Here is a 16,301-nt window from a genome sequence, read left to right as displayed (position 1 = left end):
GAATTAATATTTGCTCTCTGAAAGCCGCACCAATCAAACACCGACACATGAGTTGAAAGGGCTGGAATGAGCGCAACCACTACACTTACATTCATGTGGTGATCAGACACGAATCCAGGAAACTTTTGCCAAACATTAATATATCAATTGTGTCTTTTAAGTTTGTTCAGCTGCCCCCCAGTGGCCACAAATCCCCGGGTATAAAATATCTTGGCACTCTCTTAAGAGATTTTTCCTCCCACAGGACAATCACCGGGATTTAGAAAAGGGGGAGAAAAAAGAAAAAGAGTTGCAAAAACACAAGCAGTCCAGCTCTTTGTGTGATGTTGCCGCGGCCCCCAAGTGTACTACGGCTCTCTCTTGGGAGCTACACAGCCCGAGCAAACTGTTAAGCCGGCGAAACATCTTGAAAACATATTGGTGAAAGTCCTTTTCATATACCATACCTGTCTGTCCGTCACCTGGCTGCACTTCAAATCCAGGGAAATGTGTTTAACATTACTTCTTGTGTCCTTAGGCCACATAAAATTGAGTTAATTCTTCTGTCCAAACAGAAATATATCTTCCTCGGACACACGCTGCCATTCAGCACGACGTCTCAGAAAGTTCTGGCAGCTTTCACCTCACCAGTTTAAAGATCCAAAAACACCCTAAGTAGTGTTTACATTACAAAAAGAAAAGTGGTTTCTTCTTGATTATGTAGCAGGCTAAAATATTACAATCATTTGGCCGTAATTGCACCTCGTTACCCAAAGAGGAGATTCAAAAAGGCTGGGGGGGAGGTGGCGAGGGGGAGGAGAAGGTTGTTGTTTTTCTTTCTTTCTTTCTTCTCCTCTTTAAATCTCCCCCATTTCGGGTTGGTTGGCAGAGGCTCCGAGTTGAAAGCGGGGTTGACAAGCAGATGTTGTGAGGAAAAACGGTAGCTTATTAGGTTACACAATGCTCAACTTCAAAAGGAGTTGGGTGCTGTGCGAAAGTTTAGCCTCTGCCCGCTTTGGCGGGTGCAGGGCCGCCGCAGACGAGCAACAAGTGATTAATCCTCTGTTTTGGGGACACAGAGCTGGCATAAGTTTAACAAACAACACTCGCTGACATTAGAAGATGGTCCCAGAGCACAGAACTCAACACCGCTGTTGATGCGAGCGGTTACATAAAGGTTATGCTGAGGGAGTGGGTTCTGTGCAAACATATTAATATGCGTGATTATTTCTGAGTATTTGTTATGGGCTTGGGCGGCTTTGTTTTAAAAGGTAAAGGTGGAACCAAGAAGGCTTTTTTTTCCTTTTTTTTTTTTTTCACCTACCCCTTGGGGCAACTCAGTCAAATGTAAACAAGAGGCCTTTGAACCTCAAAGGCTAACCCCAGTTGTTAACCCCTCAGTGTCTGACAGAGAGCATCGCTCTTGTGCTCAGCTGCATAGCTAATAGCCCAATTAAAAACATACCATGCCATGCATTATCCTAGGGGGCCTGATATGTATGTGTCTTTGCATTCACACACACAAACATACACATATAAGTGCAGATCCTATTCTTCTGTATATTATCTCCCCGCTTTTGTCTCCGTGCTCTGGTTCTTTCAATCAGGCATGCACACACATACATACATACACAGCTCTCCTAATTAGTGTCTCTCCTACCCAGTCCTGTGTGTTAAGCGCCTAGCTGCGAGTGGTCCTCCTGGGTGACCTGTGAACTAAACAGGGCCCACTTAATGGTCAGGTTACAGTGGGTGGTAGTCTTGGTGCTGATAGATCATTACTTTATCCCTGACCGCAAGTAGGTGGGAGGTGGAGGGAATGTTCTCTGGGAGGCACAGTTCACGACAGGTTGAAGTTAATATGCAAATTTATTTCATTTATTTAAACACAATGTTGGTTATTTTTTTTGTTTGTTTGGTTTTTTTTACTGTGCTTTTCTGTGACCTTTTAGAATTTACTGACCAGCTGCAGGGTTTATTCCTTTGGAGACATTTTCACATCAAAACAAAATCGAAATGTGTCAGCACTGTTTAAACTTTGGGTTCTTTTCTGTATTGATTGTTAGTAGAGCTTTTGCTCTCTTTCACAACTCTCAGCATATTCATTTCCAGTAATGCAGGAGACAACTGTTTTCTAGGGAAGAAAAAAAAAAGCAAAAAAAAAAGCTCTAAAGTCTCATTGTGAACTTGCTGGCCAATTAATATCTAGCTGGCAAATATGGTCATGCAAAAGAAAAGCTTTTCACACAACTCTCTGCAGCCCCTTTTTTCATTCCAGTTTGAAAAGTCAGAACATTTTATCAGGCTTCAAATTTGCACACAATTATTCTCCTTATCTTTTCTAGCCTTGGATAATAATTAATATTTGCTCTCAAAGCTGCACCAGTCAAATGTCAGCCGGTAAGTTGAAAGACTTACATTCATCAGGTGATCACACTCAAATCCTGAAAGCTTTTGCTAAACATATATCAATTGTGTCTTTTAAGTTTGTTCAGCTGCCTCACCACCTTTACCAGCAATAACTTTAACAGCACGGCTTTTTCGGCCTCTCACATCTTTGTGGAGGAATTTTTACCCACTCCTCCTGACCGTGTTGCTTCATTTCAATGAGGTTTGTAGGTATTCATTCATGCACAGCTCTCTTAAGGTCCCGTCACATTTCAAGTATATGTACATTTCTTTCTTTCTGTTATGAGCTTGAGTAAATGAATCGCTGCATTTGGGCGCACTCTGAGAAGGGTGCATTTGCTCGCAGATGTGAGAGGGTGCTGATAAAACAGCTTTTTTTTTTCTTTCTGTTGGCTGCGTCTATTAGCTCCATCATTATTAGCAAACGTACTCATGGGCAAATAAATAAATGGCCCGTGTAAAAATGATCGATAGTCGATATATTTTTCCAATCGCCCACCCTTACTGTGCTGCCATGTTCTTTTTCAACGAGAATAAACTTTCTCTTTGAAACCCTTCCAAGCTTCCATATTTGTTCGGTCTTCTGCTCACTGTACTGTCATGAACTTTAAGTAATATTTAATATGCTATAGAACCCAAATCATAACCCTGCCGCCACCGTGCTGGCTTTTGGTAGGAGGTGTTGATACAGCTGATATGCCGTGTTTGGTTTTCACCAAACGTGGAGCTGTGCATTCTGGAAAGTTCCCAAAAAGTCAGTCAGCTTTTGTCAAATGAACCTATAAGCTGTAAAGATAAATGGATCTTAAAGGAAAATACTAAGGAATACATTTTATGTGGAAATCTTGTAATACCACTTTTAGTTGTGCAGAAACATTAAGTGCAGCGTGCCTGATGTCTTGGGATAAAAGATACCACAGAGGTTCCACACTTTGCACTGCCACACAGATCTGAAGACACAAATTCATGCAAATATTATGTGCATTGAAAATATTTTTTGCACTCACCTATTCTTAATGCAGCTGTTCACACACAGATCTCATGATTTCACTTGATTAAATTGCGGAATTTATTTCGTTGGACCAAGCTTGATTTTTCTGAATAAACAGTTCTGACCAATCAGACCAATGCATTTGGCCACAAGTGCACTCGTAGCTCAAAACACAGTACTGAATATACAAATAGAAAAATAATAGTATTTAACCTCAGACACACAGCTAGACACGGCTCCGGGTCTGAGATCATTTCTCTGCCTCCTCAGATGTGAACCTAACTATGCAAATGAAAGTTCAAACTGCCCCACTGACCTCCTGAGAATCCGATGTACCCAGAATCTCTGTGTCTTCCTTTTCTATGTCATATTTGGTAGTTTTTTGGGAGCTTCTGAGACTTTTACATCATCATTGTGATGAATAAATTACACCATGCATTTTTAAGCAACTTTTTAAGAAAATGTAGCAAAATTAAAAGTCATATATGAAATTTAAGAATTTTCTGGCAATTGTTTCATATTTCAGGCTTTATGGGGCTAACACAGCTACACTTTGTTGGAGAACGTCTGCAGTTATGGCAGAAATGTTACCAGACAAAGAGGCAATAAGTGAAATGTTCTATCGTTTACACTGTTTTTTTGCTGGGGGGGTCAAATCACTGGAATCATTATCAGAGGAAACGGGCAACTCAAATTAAGCATCAGCCACCAGGTTTTCGCACTTACAAGTGTTTGTGTTCTTTTCATGTATCATTACAGAGCAGCCTTTCTCCTCTGGTAGCCTGTTTACCCACCTGTTTACAAACAGGTGGGTAAACACCAGACACACTCGTTTCTGTCCTCCTTTCTTTTTTTCATACTTCAGGTTCATGGGGAGGCAAGCCTGCCTTTAGCCCTAAACAGAGATGCTAGCAGGCTGGGAAAATAGGCAAGTCTCACCAGACCAATTATAGACTTAAAAAGGCCTGGCTGCCTATCAGAGAGTGAAAAAGGTGCTATGGTGTGTGCGTGCGTGCGTGTGTGTGTGTGTGTGAGTGCGTGCGTGCGTGCGTGTGTGCATGTATAAAAATATATATACAGGAGTAACAAGACAGACAGCTGAGTTTACTAGTTTGGAGTGCCGCCACTGCCCCGGAGGCTGAAGACCAGCAAATGCAGGGAATCCATATTGCAAAATAATTATTATGACCAGAAATGATGTTCACATAATGATGTGTCATTTGTTGCTTTCATGTGGCTGTCCCACTGACTAAATAAGCCTAATCTCCCTAGCACCCCTCCACCCCCCTTCGCCCTTGCCGTCTCTTTCTGTCTGTGGTCGACCCGCGCCGCTTTAGCTCCCATACTCCCACACAATGTGCAGATTCCAGCGGGGCTAGTCCTCCAGAGTTTGAACATGGTAAACAATTATCTGTCTAGCCCAAAGCAGCAGCAGCAGCAATACCCTCCTTCCTCCTCCTCACCTCTTTCTCTTTCTCCCTTCCCTCTCTCTTTCTCTCTCTTTTTTTCTTACTCTCTCATCTTTCCTTTGCCTTTCTCTGACAGTGGCTTAAATAGAATGTTAATTTTGACTGGAGGTTTTCAAAGCCAAGACACTTCCTTTTCATCTTGGTGTGCACCGCAAGTTCACCAACACAAAGTCACTCTGCTCTTCAAAAAGGAAGTTGTTTTTTCCTTCCTGTCTATTTCTTTTTAACTCCCTCTTCTCTTTCTCACTCTCGCGCTTGCTCGCTCTCTCTCTCTCTCTTCTTTGTGTCTTCTGTCTCGTCTCAAAAAACAAAAAAGAAGACATGAGACTCTGGGAAAAGCGGTCTTTCAAGGTGATTGTTACTGCCTTCCCAAGCCATGGCAAATGCAAAATGCATTTTCCATCTGATACTAGTCTTTTTTTGCAAGCCCAGTGAAATGAAACAAATCAGAACAGCATTTTGTTAAGTGAACGTATTTTGCATTTTGCTTCTGGCAACAGGCTTTTCTCTCTTTGATCGCTTTACTATGTCGCTTGTTTCAAACATAAGCATAGAAATACATATAACTTCCAAGTTAACTTTGCACTAGGAAAAAAAAATGGTTCCCAAGTGCAAGCAGGCCAAGTTATGATCTTATTTAGTCACTGCCACTTCTGTTAAGTTTCTGTCAATCCTGCACACACTTGAGGATCAGTCAAAAAACCTGACTTTTCTTGCCCACAGCTAATTGCAGAGCTACAGACGTCTGTATGTGACTCAAAGGAGGAGGCGATACGTCTGCAGACGGCAATGGAGAAGCAGCTAAAAGAGGCCAATGCTCGCTGGGAAGAGGAAAGAAAGACAATAACCCACCGTGCCGATCAGGCCCACAAGGTCAGTGTTGGAAACCACACACTTTAATAATTACATCGCTCAGCACTGAGCAACAGGTATTTCTTCACATTCTATGATCAGAGTATGCAAGGTGGCACATGCCCCTTCTCTACAAGTCTCATTATAAGCATCTTTAATCATTTGTGTCCATTTATTAGGTGTGTGGTCCAGCACTACTCTGTATTATTAAAGCTTTCAGTGGTATAGTGCAGTGGAGGTTCCATATCAGAGAGTTACGACTCTTGTGACAGTTGTTGGGGTTGGGAGTTTAAATTTGAACACACCAGATATGATGAGTCCCCGTATTGTTGTATAGAGACGAAAGAGCTTGAGAAACACTGCTTTCATTTTACTTAATCGAATGAGCGTTATAATTTAAAAAAAATGAGAGAGTAGAAAGTGGTTTGCATGAGAATTACCACCTCAATAACAAATGCCAGAGTTCTCAAATAGAAACGAGTGGATTGCCCACTTTGAGTTGGGAATGAGTTGAGTTCAAGTGTCTTATAGACTTGCTTACCAAGATTAGACAGTGGAACAGGAAATTGACAAGCAGATTGGTGCAACATTTGCAGTGATACAGACACTTTTACTATCTGTGGAAAAGAGAGAGCTGAGGTTAGTTAGTTGGTGGGTAGTTTCTGAAAGTTTGTGCCTCACTGTTCACAGTTTCACTACTGCTTCAACAAGCAGTTTGCAAGTGTTTGCAAACAAGTTGGTGTCTTCAACACAATCAATAGGCAACCAGGCAAGGACGTTCTTGTATATTTCTTTGAGACCTATTTCACTTAGTAACAGCAAGCGACCACTCACCAACCGATCTGGGAATACCTATGTTCTCTCCAGCAACAAGTGGTTGCCATTGCCATTGACTGGCCTCCAGGTCTGTGTGACTGGGGCCCAACTTGACAACTGGCAAGAAAGCTCACAAGAGAAAGTAGCAGCTGCAGTTATGTACTGCTTGTGTAAGCCAGAATGTAGTTTTTGATATTTAAAGACAAACATAGCAGTGATATGGCTGAAAACACAGAGAAAGAAGCACTTCACATATGTGTTTTTTATCCTACCACAAATGGCTTGTGCTGTATGAGGATGCTTGGCAGGAGAAGCATTTTGAGTAACCGAACCCTCACAAAAACCTGAACTTACTTTTTATGTCGGTAAATGTAAATACACTAATAACTATGATGGAGGTTACCACTAACAAAAAATACGGGAGCTTCTGTCCAAAGTGCCTGCCACTTTAATAGTTCATTCTGATTCAGTAAAATGACTAGATGTTACAATCCCTGATAATGCATTATTAAGAGAGGAGGATAAAGTCCCAGCAGTCACACAGTTCCTCTTCTCAGTGGTCTCTGCAGTGATTGGTTCAAAGTATCTTTAGACCAGCAGAACTGGGGGTATGTCAGTAAACGTCGTGCTCTAAAAAAGCCTCGTCTGGATTTCACTTTTATAGAGTAGACACGGGTCGCTTTTCTTTAGTTAAAGCACACTGCCTGTTTGTATGCATGTGCTCTGTCATTTTTATGGCTCGCTGCAAACTCCATAGTGACTTTAAGTGGCTTGTGTGCTCTGTGTCTGGCTGAATCTTATAAATCTCTCTTTTTCACCCAACGTCTTAAGTCATAGCCCCTCTTTATCATTTCTGGCAATCTCTTTTACTGTTAAACTTTACACTTTGGCTCATTTCTTTTAACATTTTACAACATTTTTTTCTCTTTTGCCTCTGTAAAAAATGTAATGTTTTATAAAAAAAAAAAAAAGAGAGAGAGAGAGATTACTGGAAAAAAACCAAGATACTGTAATAATAGGAATACTAAAGCAATAACTTGTCACACTATGGTGTCTACCATTTAAAAAAAAATATAGCAGTATTTGTTTTGTTAATCCTTTTCCCTGATCCATGTGGATTTCTTTTTTGGAATCGGCTTCTTGTATTCCTCTTCTTCCCAGAAGCTGAATGGAGTACAGTTGAAGTAGCAGTTGACTGGGTGTGGCTCACTTTAAAAAGACTTGTTGTGTCTGGGATCAGGACATATTTCCAAACACAACCTTGTCTGTTTGTGGCTAGAGCTGTCTCATATAGTAAAGAGGCAGGTCCGTGAGCCTCTCTTCAGAGCTCTTCTCCTTCCAGGCCCTGGAATCCCAGGCCCTCCTCGCTCAGACGTGCACAAAAGCAACCTGTTTTCTATGAAATTACTAGTCCGGACCCCACACTCAATTATTGTGTTGTCATTTTTATCCATATGTGATTAACAGTAGAGGCTCGCTGTAGTCCTTTGAGTCCAGATACATCAGCAAAGCCCTGTTTAGATTCTGTCTGGACTGATATATCTTTACTTCCCTTACACTCATTCTTAAAATGATACAATAAAACTTCAGGAAGTTTTTTTTTAATGTGACAGCATTAAGAAGTACAGTAGAAACTGACCTAACGACTCAACATTCACTGACACTCAACATTTATTCAAATGAATTTGATACTGTCTTGAGTCTTGCTTACTGAAAGTTTTCATAACCAATGTTCCCACTGATCCTTAAAAAGAACTTTTAAAAGTACCTTTTTTTTTTAATAAAACTATTTAAATTTTACAAACAGGTGACACAAAATCTCTGTGCACCTGAATGAGCGACTTCTTACTGCTGGATTATTTATTAAATTACTAGTGCTGTCAGCATTAATCTTGTCAAAATGACGTTAACGCCATAACCGCATTAACGTGGCAAATCTCCGTTAGCGAGGGACTGGACGGCGCTAACGCTTTAACGAGCTTACCGCGCTAACGCGTTGACGCCATGCAGCCCCATTTGGGGCCCATTTGGGCCATTAAAAATGTCATTATCAGATGAATTGCAATTATACTTTACACAGATCACAAATGGAAATATCAGGGCTTTATGTATTAAAATGTCTAATTGGTAACATCAGTTATTGAAATATAATTGCAGGTGTTATTCATAACTTTATACAATCCCAGCCGTGTACTAGATTAGTTAGGACTTAATGATAAAACAGCAAAGAGACCTGTGGAAGTGCCTAATATCAGTAGTAATGATAATAATATTAAAATGTCATCCAGTGTATTAAGTGCTGACTCCAAAGAACATCACTGGCATCGCCATACAACTCCAAATTAGCAAGCATTACACGAGTTTACGTCCCTGGAATTTTTAACTGCAACATTTGAATGAAAAAGAAACTTTCAAATCACATTCAGGGAAAGTTCATCATTCACTGTGCTGGGTGACAGTGTCTGTGAATATCCAGAAAGTTTCTCTCCTTCTAAACAACAAGTCATGTTTTCGACCCTACAACAAGTTCAGTACCACTACCAATGTTTCATGTCATCATGGGGCAAGTGTAAGGACATATGGCGAGAATTGGCAGGAAATGAGATGTGCAGGAAAATGTTTTAGCTGTTGAGGCCTGTGTGAAATTGGTAAAGTGCTGACATTCAAAAAGTGACTTTCAGCTCCTCCCTTGCCACAAGGGGTCACCACAACAGGTAGCTCCACATGCTTGCTTTGGTAGACTAATGCACCGGATGCCCTTCTTTGCAACCCCAAAGGGGATTGATAAAGCACTGGCATTAGCAAAACAAAACATATGACGTCAGTAGAGGTCTGCTGCTAGCATATTATCAGCTACTGTACAGTTAACTCTGTTCATTAAAGCCTTATAGTATACTCTTGCAGACAGGCACAGGGACACCCGAGTAGTACTTCCTGTTATGCTTCCTCTGAAGGGCACATGGACACTTACTACATTGTAACTTAGTCTCTGTGGACGAGTCCTTGCCATCACAAAGAGTTTTTATCAACATGGACTCTTCTGCTCATCGTCTAATGACGAAATTTCCATCATTCAGACCCTAGCAGACTTGCGGATGCAGACACATATCAAAACCTTCAAGTATTCAGTGAGTCTCAGTAAGTCAGCACCACTCCTATAAGTCAAACAGACTCAGATCTGGCTTGCATCATAAAGACATTCACTTCTGGCAGAGATAAATCAGGAAACATTGCAAAAATTGATGGCTGGTTCTTCTGCTGTGGAAATCATTTCAGTCTTAAAAGGTATTTGATTTAAAAAATATTTGAGACATTGGATACATTTCCACAGTGTTCGCTCAGTGTCTGAATTAAACATCAGAACTGTAGAAGCATTCTTATGTGATTAAATTACTGGCCAAACGCTCACATAAATGGTGACATGTTGATTAATAAATTGGTTACTGTCTGTGTCGCACTGTCGCATGCAACACTTGTAGATCACATCGTGCTTTTGTTGTAATCTAAGTGCAACATGACACAGTAACACGCACGTGCCGACTGCCCCATTGTGTGCTGTTTTACAAGACACGGGCCTTAGCATCTGTGTTTGGAGAAGACGGCAGCTTTCTGTTTCCATTATCTGTACGCTCATTATTATGATCCCCCTGTATTAACCACCTGCTAACGAGGCTCTAATTAATGGTTGAATTGCTTATTAAAGGCCAGACGTGAGGGGGAGAAGTGAACGGGGGAGAGGAAAGTAAGATTAGACAAACATCAAATAAACTGAGAGAAAGTAAAGACGTAAAACAAAGATTTGTTGTGATCTTGAAAGAGAAGGTTGAGATCCCATACAGTGAAGGAGAAGAAAGGGAAACGACGGAAGACGTGTGAGGATTGAGACGAAAGGAGGAAAGAGCAGGGGAGAAAAAAAAAGAAGGAGATGGTGGAGAGCTGTCAGTGGGCCATCGGAGGGAGTGTGTCGCCTGCTGACATTGTTTCCACGCTGCTCACTTCAAAGGGCTCGGATTATGAAGAGAGCGAGGGGCTTCAGACAATGGGAGGGGAAGAAAATAACATCAAAGTTAGCCGTGCATTTGAATTGGGATAATCCCAAAACAGTTGTTCTGAATGCATGCTGCACCAGATCAGATGTCCCTTTTTCTTTTTTCTTTTCCTCGCCAGCCCCATTCTGCCGTTTCTAGCCTGAATTTAGCTCCCTCTGTGGCTCTACTGTACTTGGACTGCTTAAATGTGGGTGTTAACTGCAGAGACCTTTGTATCTCATAAACCCTTTTTTTAGAACAGCGGCAGTACAGTTAAGTATGCTCATTATCTTCCTTTTTTCGTACACATGACGTTTAGGTGGAGTAGCGTATCCGTGCGGTGTGTGCGTGGGAGCGTGCTATGTGTGCGTATGTACATAGGGCGAGCTTTAGTGTCTGTCTGCTTGCCATGTTGTTGCAGACGGGGCCCTTAGTTTGCTTTCCCAGGCACATTTTTGCTTGAGTCGCAAATAGGTTAAATGTTGAAGTGTGTGTTGCAAACAGTTGCAGACGGGGCCCTGGTCCAGGATAATGAGCAGATTCAGCCTCTAAATCTGCTGAACTGAACCTACTTTTAGCTTGTTGTTTTATTTAATATTTTCTTTTTTGGCTCAAACTCAATTTTTGCAAAATATGCAAATCGAATGAGCAGAATAAACAGAAGCGCATTCATTAGAAAGCTCGAGTGTCATAAATGGTACCTTCACCTTTCTCCCTAATGTCATTTTTTATGAGTAATATCCCATATACAGTGTAGTCACATTAAAGTGTGGTAAATTACTCTAGACTTAAATTTAAGGGAGTTTGGCACTGTGAAGCCCCATGTGGAAGCCTTCAGCTCGGTATATTGGCCTTTGAACACCATACACCCATACAGTGGCATCCTACTAATCACGATGTCAGCCCACCATAAAACATGCCAGATTTTATAGTTCTTTTTTTAACGCTAATCTGCAAAATTAACTATTAAGACTAATATGGAGACTATTTATTTATATATCAATTAATTCATGAGTCATTTTCCCAAAGACTCCTGTATAATTGGACTTCTTTTGCAACCATTGGAGTCGCCCGCTTATGGCCAAAAGGAGAAATACAGATTTATGTTGTTGACTTCACTTTTCAGGCCAGAAGCCATCTATTATATACAGTCTATGGTGGTGACTCACCATTCCTAATCCAGTTAATTTTAGAGTGCCAATTATCTCATAACAGTTGGCAAGGCTCTTTGGGTGCACTGGAACCTGGCTGGTGTCAAAGGACTGTGCAAGGTGAAAGCAATACAATGCTCTCTGTTTGTTTTCATGCGTCCTGTCTATTTATAGCAGTTAAAGGTGATATTGGCCACTGGAGCACCGTGACACATAGCTAGTGGTTTGTTTAGAGGATTATTCACTTCCTGATGCCAACTGCTTCTCTTCTTGTGGTTTTGTTATTAAGTGTCTGCATATTTGTGTGGATTTTTCCGTTTCTGATGCATAGCGATTAGAGGTAAATGTGTTTAATAGTGAGGTTATCTGGATTCTTTGACCACATGATGTGTGTCTATGTGGCCATGTTTGCAGGTAGTGTCTTTTCTTTTCTTTTCTTTTTGGTCTGTGTGTTCATGTGTGTGTCAGACCGTATTTATGAGTGTGCATGTGCACTTGCCTGAAATGTGCAGCTGCCAAATCTGACAGAACTGAAGCCCACATTAGCTTGCCAAGAAAAAAGGTACAAAGACACACACACACATTCACACACATACACACGGCTTGTCTCTACCCTCTCTCAGAGCCTATCTTCCCAACTCTGTATCTTTCGAACTCTTTCTGTCTCAAACTCTGTCTCTACACACACACATACACAAGCACACATGCTCACCTTGCCCTGCCAAAAGGGAGAGGTGGCTGGTGAATAAACAATGGCACTCCGCCCATAGTGTCACCCGCCTGGGCTTTGATCAGCACCGCTGTTCCTGCTCCCCACAGCAGTGCTTCCTGTCTTTCTGCCTGCCGAATGTTGCCACGCACGTCCCCCGAAATGCATGCACACACACACACACACCTCTGTAACTTGGTGTTCGTGGACCTACATACACTCTCTTTCTCCCATTTTCTTCTCACTAAGTCTTTATCTGTGTCTTTCCCTCCCTCAAACTCTCCCACAAACACAGCTTTGAGTTAGTGCCCTTGTCTCTACAGTACATCTTCCAATAGTATTGCATTCTCTAACATACACCCACATATACTCAGTGTTTTCAGACACACACACACACACACACACACACACACACTGAAGACAGGGATACACACCTTTGATCCAGGCTCTTCCAGCAGTAGCTTCTAGTGCGAGTCAAAGAGAAGGTCCTGTTGTAGTGTCCTCTGGGTGAAGTGACAGGAGACACATTACATAATGCAACAGTGACCATTGTCTCACAGTGTTTGAGGATGAGAGTGAATATGTGAGGTGCACTGTTCTTTGTGCATTAGACAGTGTGTTTCTTGGTTAAATTTGCAGTAGATGTAGTCCATGTGATCTAGACGCTGGGTTTTTTGTGCATGCATAATAATGAGGGATCCTGTGCATGCACACACGCACACACAGCCATACAAACATGCACACATTAAGGAGGCTAGTTGTAGCAGCTGCAGTTTGTCTGTAGTTCTGTAGTTATATATGCATTAGTTTCTGAGGGGGTTGAAAGGATGACTTTGCCTGTGGGAAGGAATGGCAGCAGTGGATCAAGAACAGGTGCGCTGGATACTCTCTGTAGCAGAGGCAAAGAGTTGCTTCAGTAGTTGTGTGTGTTTGTGTGTGTCTGTGTGTATGCGAGTGTCCATTTGTCTCCCGTGTTTCTGTGTCCGTCCACGTCCTTCAACAGATCCGAGTTCTTTGTGTCAACCTTGAACTGCACATTTGTTTGCTGACGTTTGTTAACCATCTGTGTTTTTCCTCTCTTTCTTCTTCTTCTCTTTCCTCTGTGTGTGTATGTGTGTGGGCATGAATACAGTTTTCATTTGTGTTGTGTGTTTGGTATCTGAAACGGTTGATGTTACTTGCTGAAAATCAAAACAGCAGTCTGCAGCTTTTCCTAAACTGCTCTTTACTTTCAGCTAGGTTTAGGTTTATTGGTCCAGTTAGCCAAAATATATGTAACTTTTTATGCTAACCACAGATTGAGTTAACTCAGAAAATGTTATGTGATTTGTGGACTTATCTGAACTTGTGGTTTAAAGATGTGAGACTCATACCCCTCTTTGGTATGACACAGCAATGAGGGAGGGTCTGTGGTTATCCATTATCAGCCCTCGACTTGGTCCACGACCTTCCTCTCAGCCATCAGTGGAGCCTGGTCAGATACTGGCCAGCTTTGGTAGGGATGTTTACGTTTCTTTTGACCAACTGGCAATACAGAGACGAGAGAATGGTGAGCACAGAGTGCCACTTCCTGTTCTCTTGCTTCAAAGTCGGTGTTTTTGTTTTTACGTGGGTTTTTTGGTTAGATGCTTGAAATAAGATCTGTGGTTAACGTGTTTTAGACATTTTCCAGTTTCATTCTACAACATAAAAAAACCTCAGTCAATACTCCGCCTGTAAATGTTGAAGAAGCACCAGCAAGTGGCTAAATGAGACTAGAGAAGAGACTGAAAGGGTGTAGTGATGATGACACTGTGACACTGAGAGAGCTAAAAGAGGCATTCAATAACGTTTCTGTTTCAGTGGCTTTTTGTTTTGAGTCACTTTTATTTAAATCTGTGGTTTCCTCCAACGACTTTCTCACTTCCTGGGAGTGTTTGTTAGCATCACTAATAAAAGTATATTTCTTAATATAGGAGCAAACACACTGGGGCACTTCTTGCACTCGTGCCCCACCGATGGCTGTTGTTCTCTTAAATCTTAACTCCGTGCTGTCAAGTAAGCCCACATTCCAACTTCCAGCTAATTCCGGTTTGTCCTTTATGTCAGCATCAGCGTTAGCCAGAAAGTTATAGTCTTGGATCTGTATACACACTGTATTTATAGCACGTGTGAAAGCGAAGGTTGCTCTCCCTCTTTTTTTCTTTCCCACTCTTTCCTGTATGCATTTGTGTGCGTGCGTGCTTGCTCCACACATGTGCATTGTGTCGGCTGATTGATGACTTTTCCGGCTGTGGGGCCGATTCCCAGCAGCGTTTGATCCACATATCAGAGGAGGTGGAAGTAGAAGAAAGATAACATTCCAGGATGCTATAAAGGAACGTGGGAAGTAGAGTAGCTCATAGAGAGCATATTTGCAGACAACAAATGGAAATTACTCACCAAACCACAAACCTTATGCAATGTACAAAGAAACCAAGAGCTCTTTTGCGCTTTGGCTTGGGCTCCTCAGTTTGAAGGATACCATAGAACTTGGCTGAGGTCACAGATTGCATAATATCACTTAATAAGAGCTACAAGAGTTAGTGATATAGTTCAGAAAACCACTAAAATTGTCAGTAAGTTCAATGCAAGATATTTTTTGGCATTCACAGAATGGTGATTTACTATTTTAATAGCCACAACATTATTTATTGTTGTAACCAGTGATTTTTTTTTTATGTAAATTACAGTGCTGTACAGTGGTTAGCCATCAGCAGGACACCAGATTGATTCTGTGCAGTGAAACGATATTAAATAGATGTGTATCAGATAATCTTGCCCCTTTTTTGTTTGTAGCAACTTCTTTTTAAAAAAAAATCCTGGTAAGAATCTGAGGATTTACTCCTAAATCAAAAGAGCCACCTATGTTTCATAAGATGTTGTCAAGAGTTTTTAGGATGCACTTCATATGCGTCCTTTTCGATAAGCAGAACAAACGCACGAATGCCCACACACAAACACACACACACAGCAGGCATATGGTGCATGTTTTATAGTTGTTTCCTATTCTGTTTCTACCGCAGCTCACAGCAGCTGAAAGAGACGGGAAGACCGAGAGTTGCAACATGTCTTCATTAGCGTGGCAATTGTCTTACTATTTTCATCAGTACCAGGAAAGACGCCCTCATAACTGACGTGCATAGTGCAAAAAACAAAAAAAAGGGCAAGATAATCATTCGATTTACTGCTCAGGAGTTGTTCCACAACTGCTGCCATCACGCTATCTTCCCACTTTACTTCTAAATCAACTCTGGGAAGAAGAACTGAAAAGCATTAAAGCACTGAAAGCAAGTCAGTTCACACCAATATCAGTGTTATCTTTCAGTGGGGCTGTCCTGGTCGACTTGCTAAACCACTTTTCTTTTTCTTTTTTTCATTCCTACACACAGACAAGACAGACCAACAGCAAAGCAAAAGCAAAAGTTTCTCTTCTCTTAACACCTCAGGAGGGAGACCTCTCTCCTCCTCCTACAGCTTCTCTCTTACACTCACTTTTTTACCTTTCCCACAATCCTTTGATAAAAGTGCAGATAAAAGAAAGTCTGTGCTCATCTCTCTGGCCATCCATCTCTCCTTGAGGTTAGCACCTCCTTTATTATTTACTATTAGATCAGTAGCCATGCACACACACACCGCCTTGTTCTACTAAAGCTGGTGTGTGTGTGTGTGTGGGCGCAATCCACAAACTGTGTCTCTGCTTATGTATGTCTGTGTGCTTTGTGCGCCTTGTGTATGTATCTGTTCTTACCCGTGTGTGTGTGTGTGTGTGTGTGTGTGTGTGTGTGTGTGTGTGTGTGTGTGTGTGTGTGTGTGTGTGTGTCCTTGGCTGGAGGCGGTGCAGTGTGAGGTTTTTGCTGCTGTCTGAAGTCGTCCAGC

General features: G+C 41.6%; 1 protein-coding gene across 8 annotated transcripts in view; it reads left to right on the top strand.

Moving 5' to 3' along the window:
• Nucleotides 1-16,301, top strand: part of cep112 (centrosomal protein 112) — a 124,647-nt gene that overhangs the window by 89,304 nt on the left and 19,042 nt on the right. For 7 of the 8 annotated variants that reach the window (XM_063471786.1, XM_063471785.1, XM_063471781.1 and 4 more), the window contains one exon: nt 5,572-5,721. In XM_063471786.1, the coding sequence (XP_063327856.1) occupies nt 5,572-5,721 (150 nt within the window). Of the gene's footprint in view, nt 1-5,571; nt 5,722-16,301 lie in introns of those variants that run through there. The other variant, XR_010093813.1, reaches the window with a different exon arrangement.

The sequence above is a fragment of the Pelmatolapia mariae genome, linkage group LG4, assembly GCF_036321145.2.
Source record: "Pelmatolapia mariae isolate MD_Pm_ZW linkage group LG4, Pm_UMD_F_2, whole genome shotgun sequence".
Classification (NCBI taxonomy): domain Eukaryota; kingdom Metazoa; phylum Chordata; class Actinopteri; order Cichliformes; family Cichlidae; genus Pelmatolapia; species Pelmatolapia mariae.
Note: the sequence above shows the minus strand (reverse complement) of the source record. Positions and strands in the feature narration are given on the sequence as shown.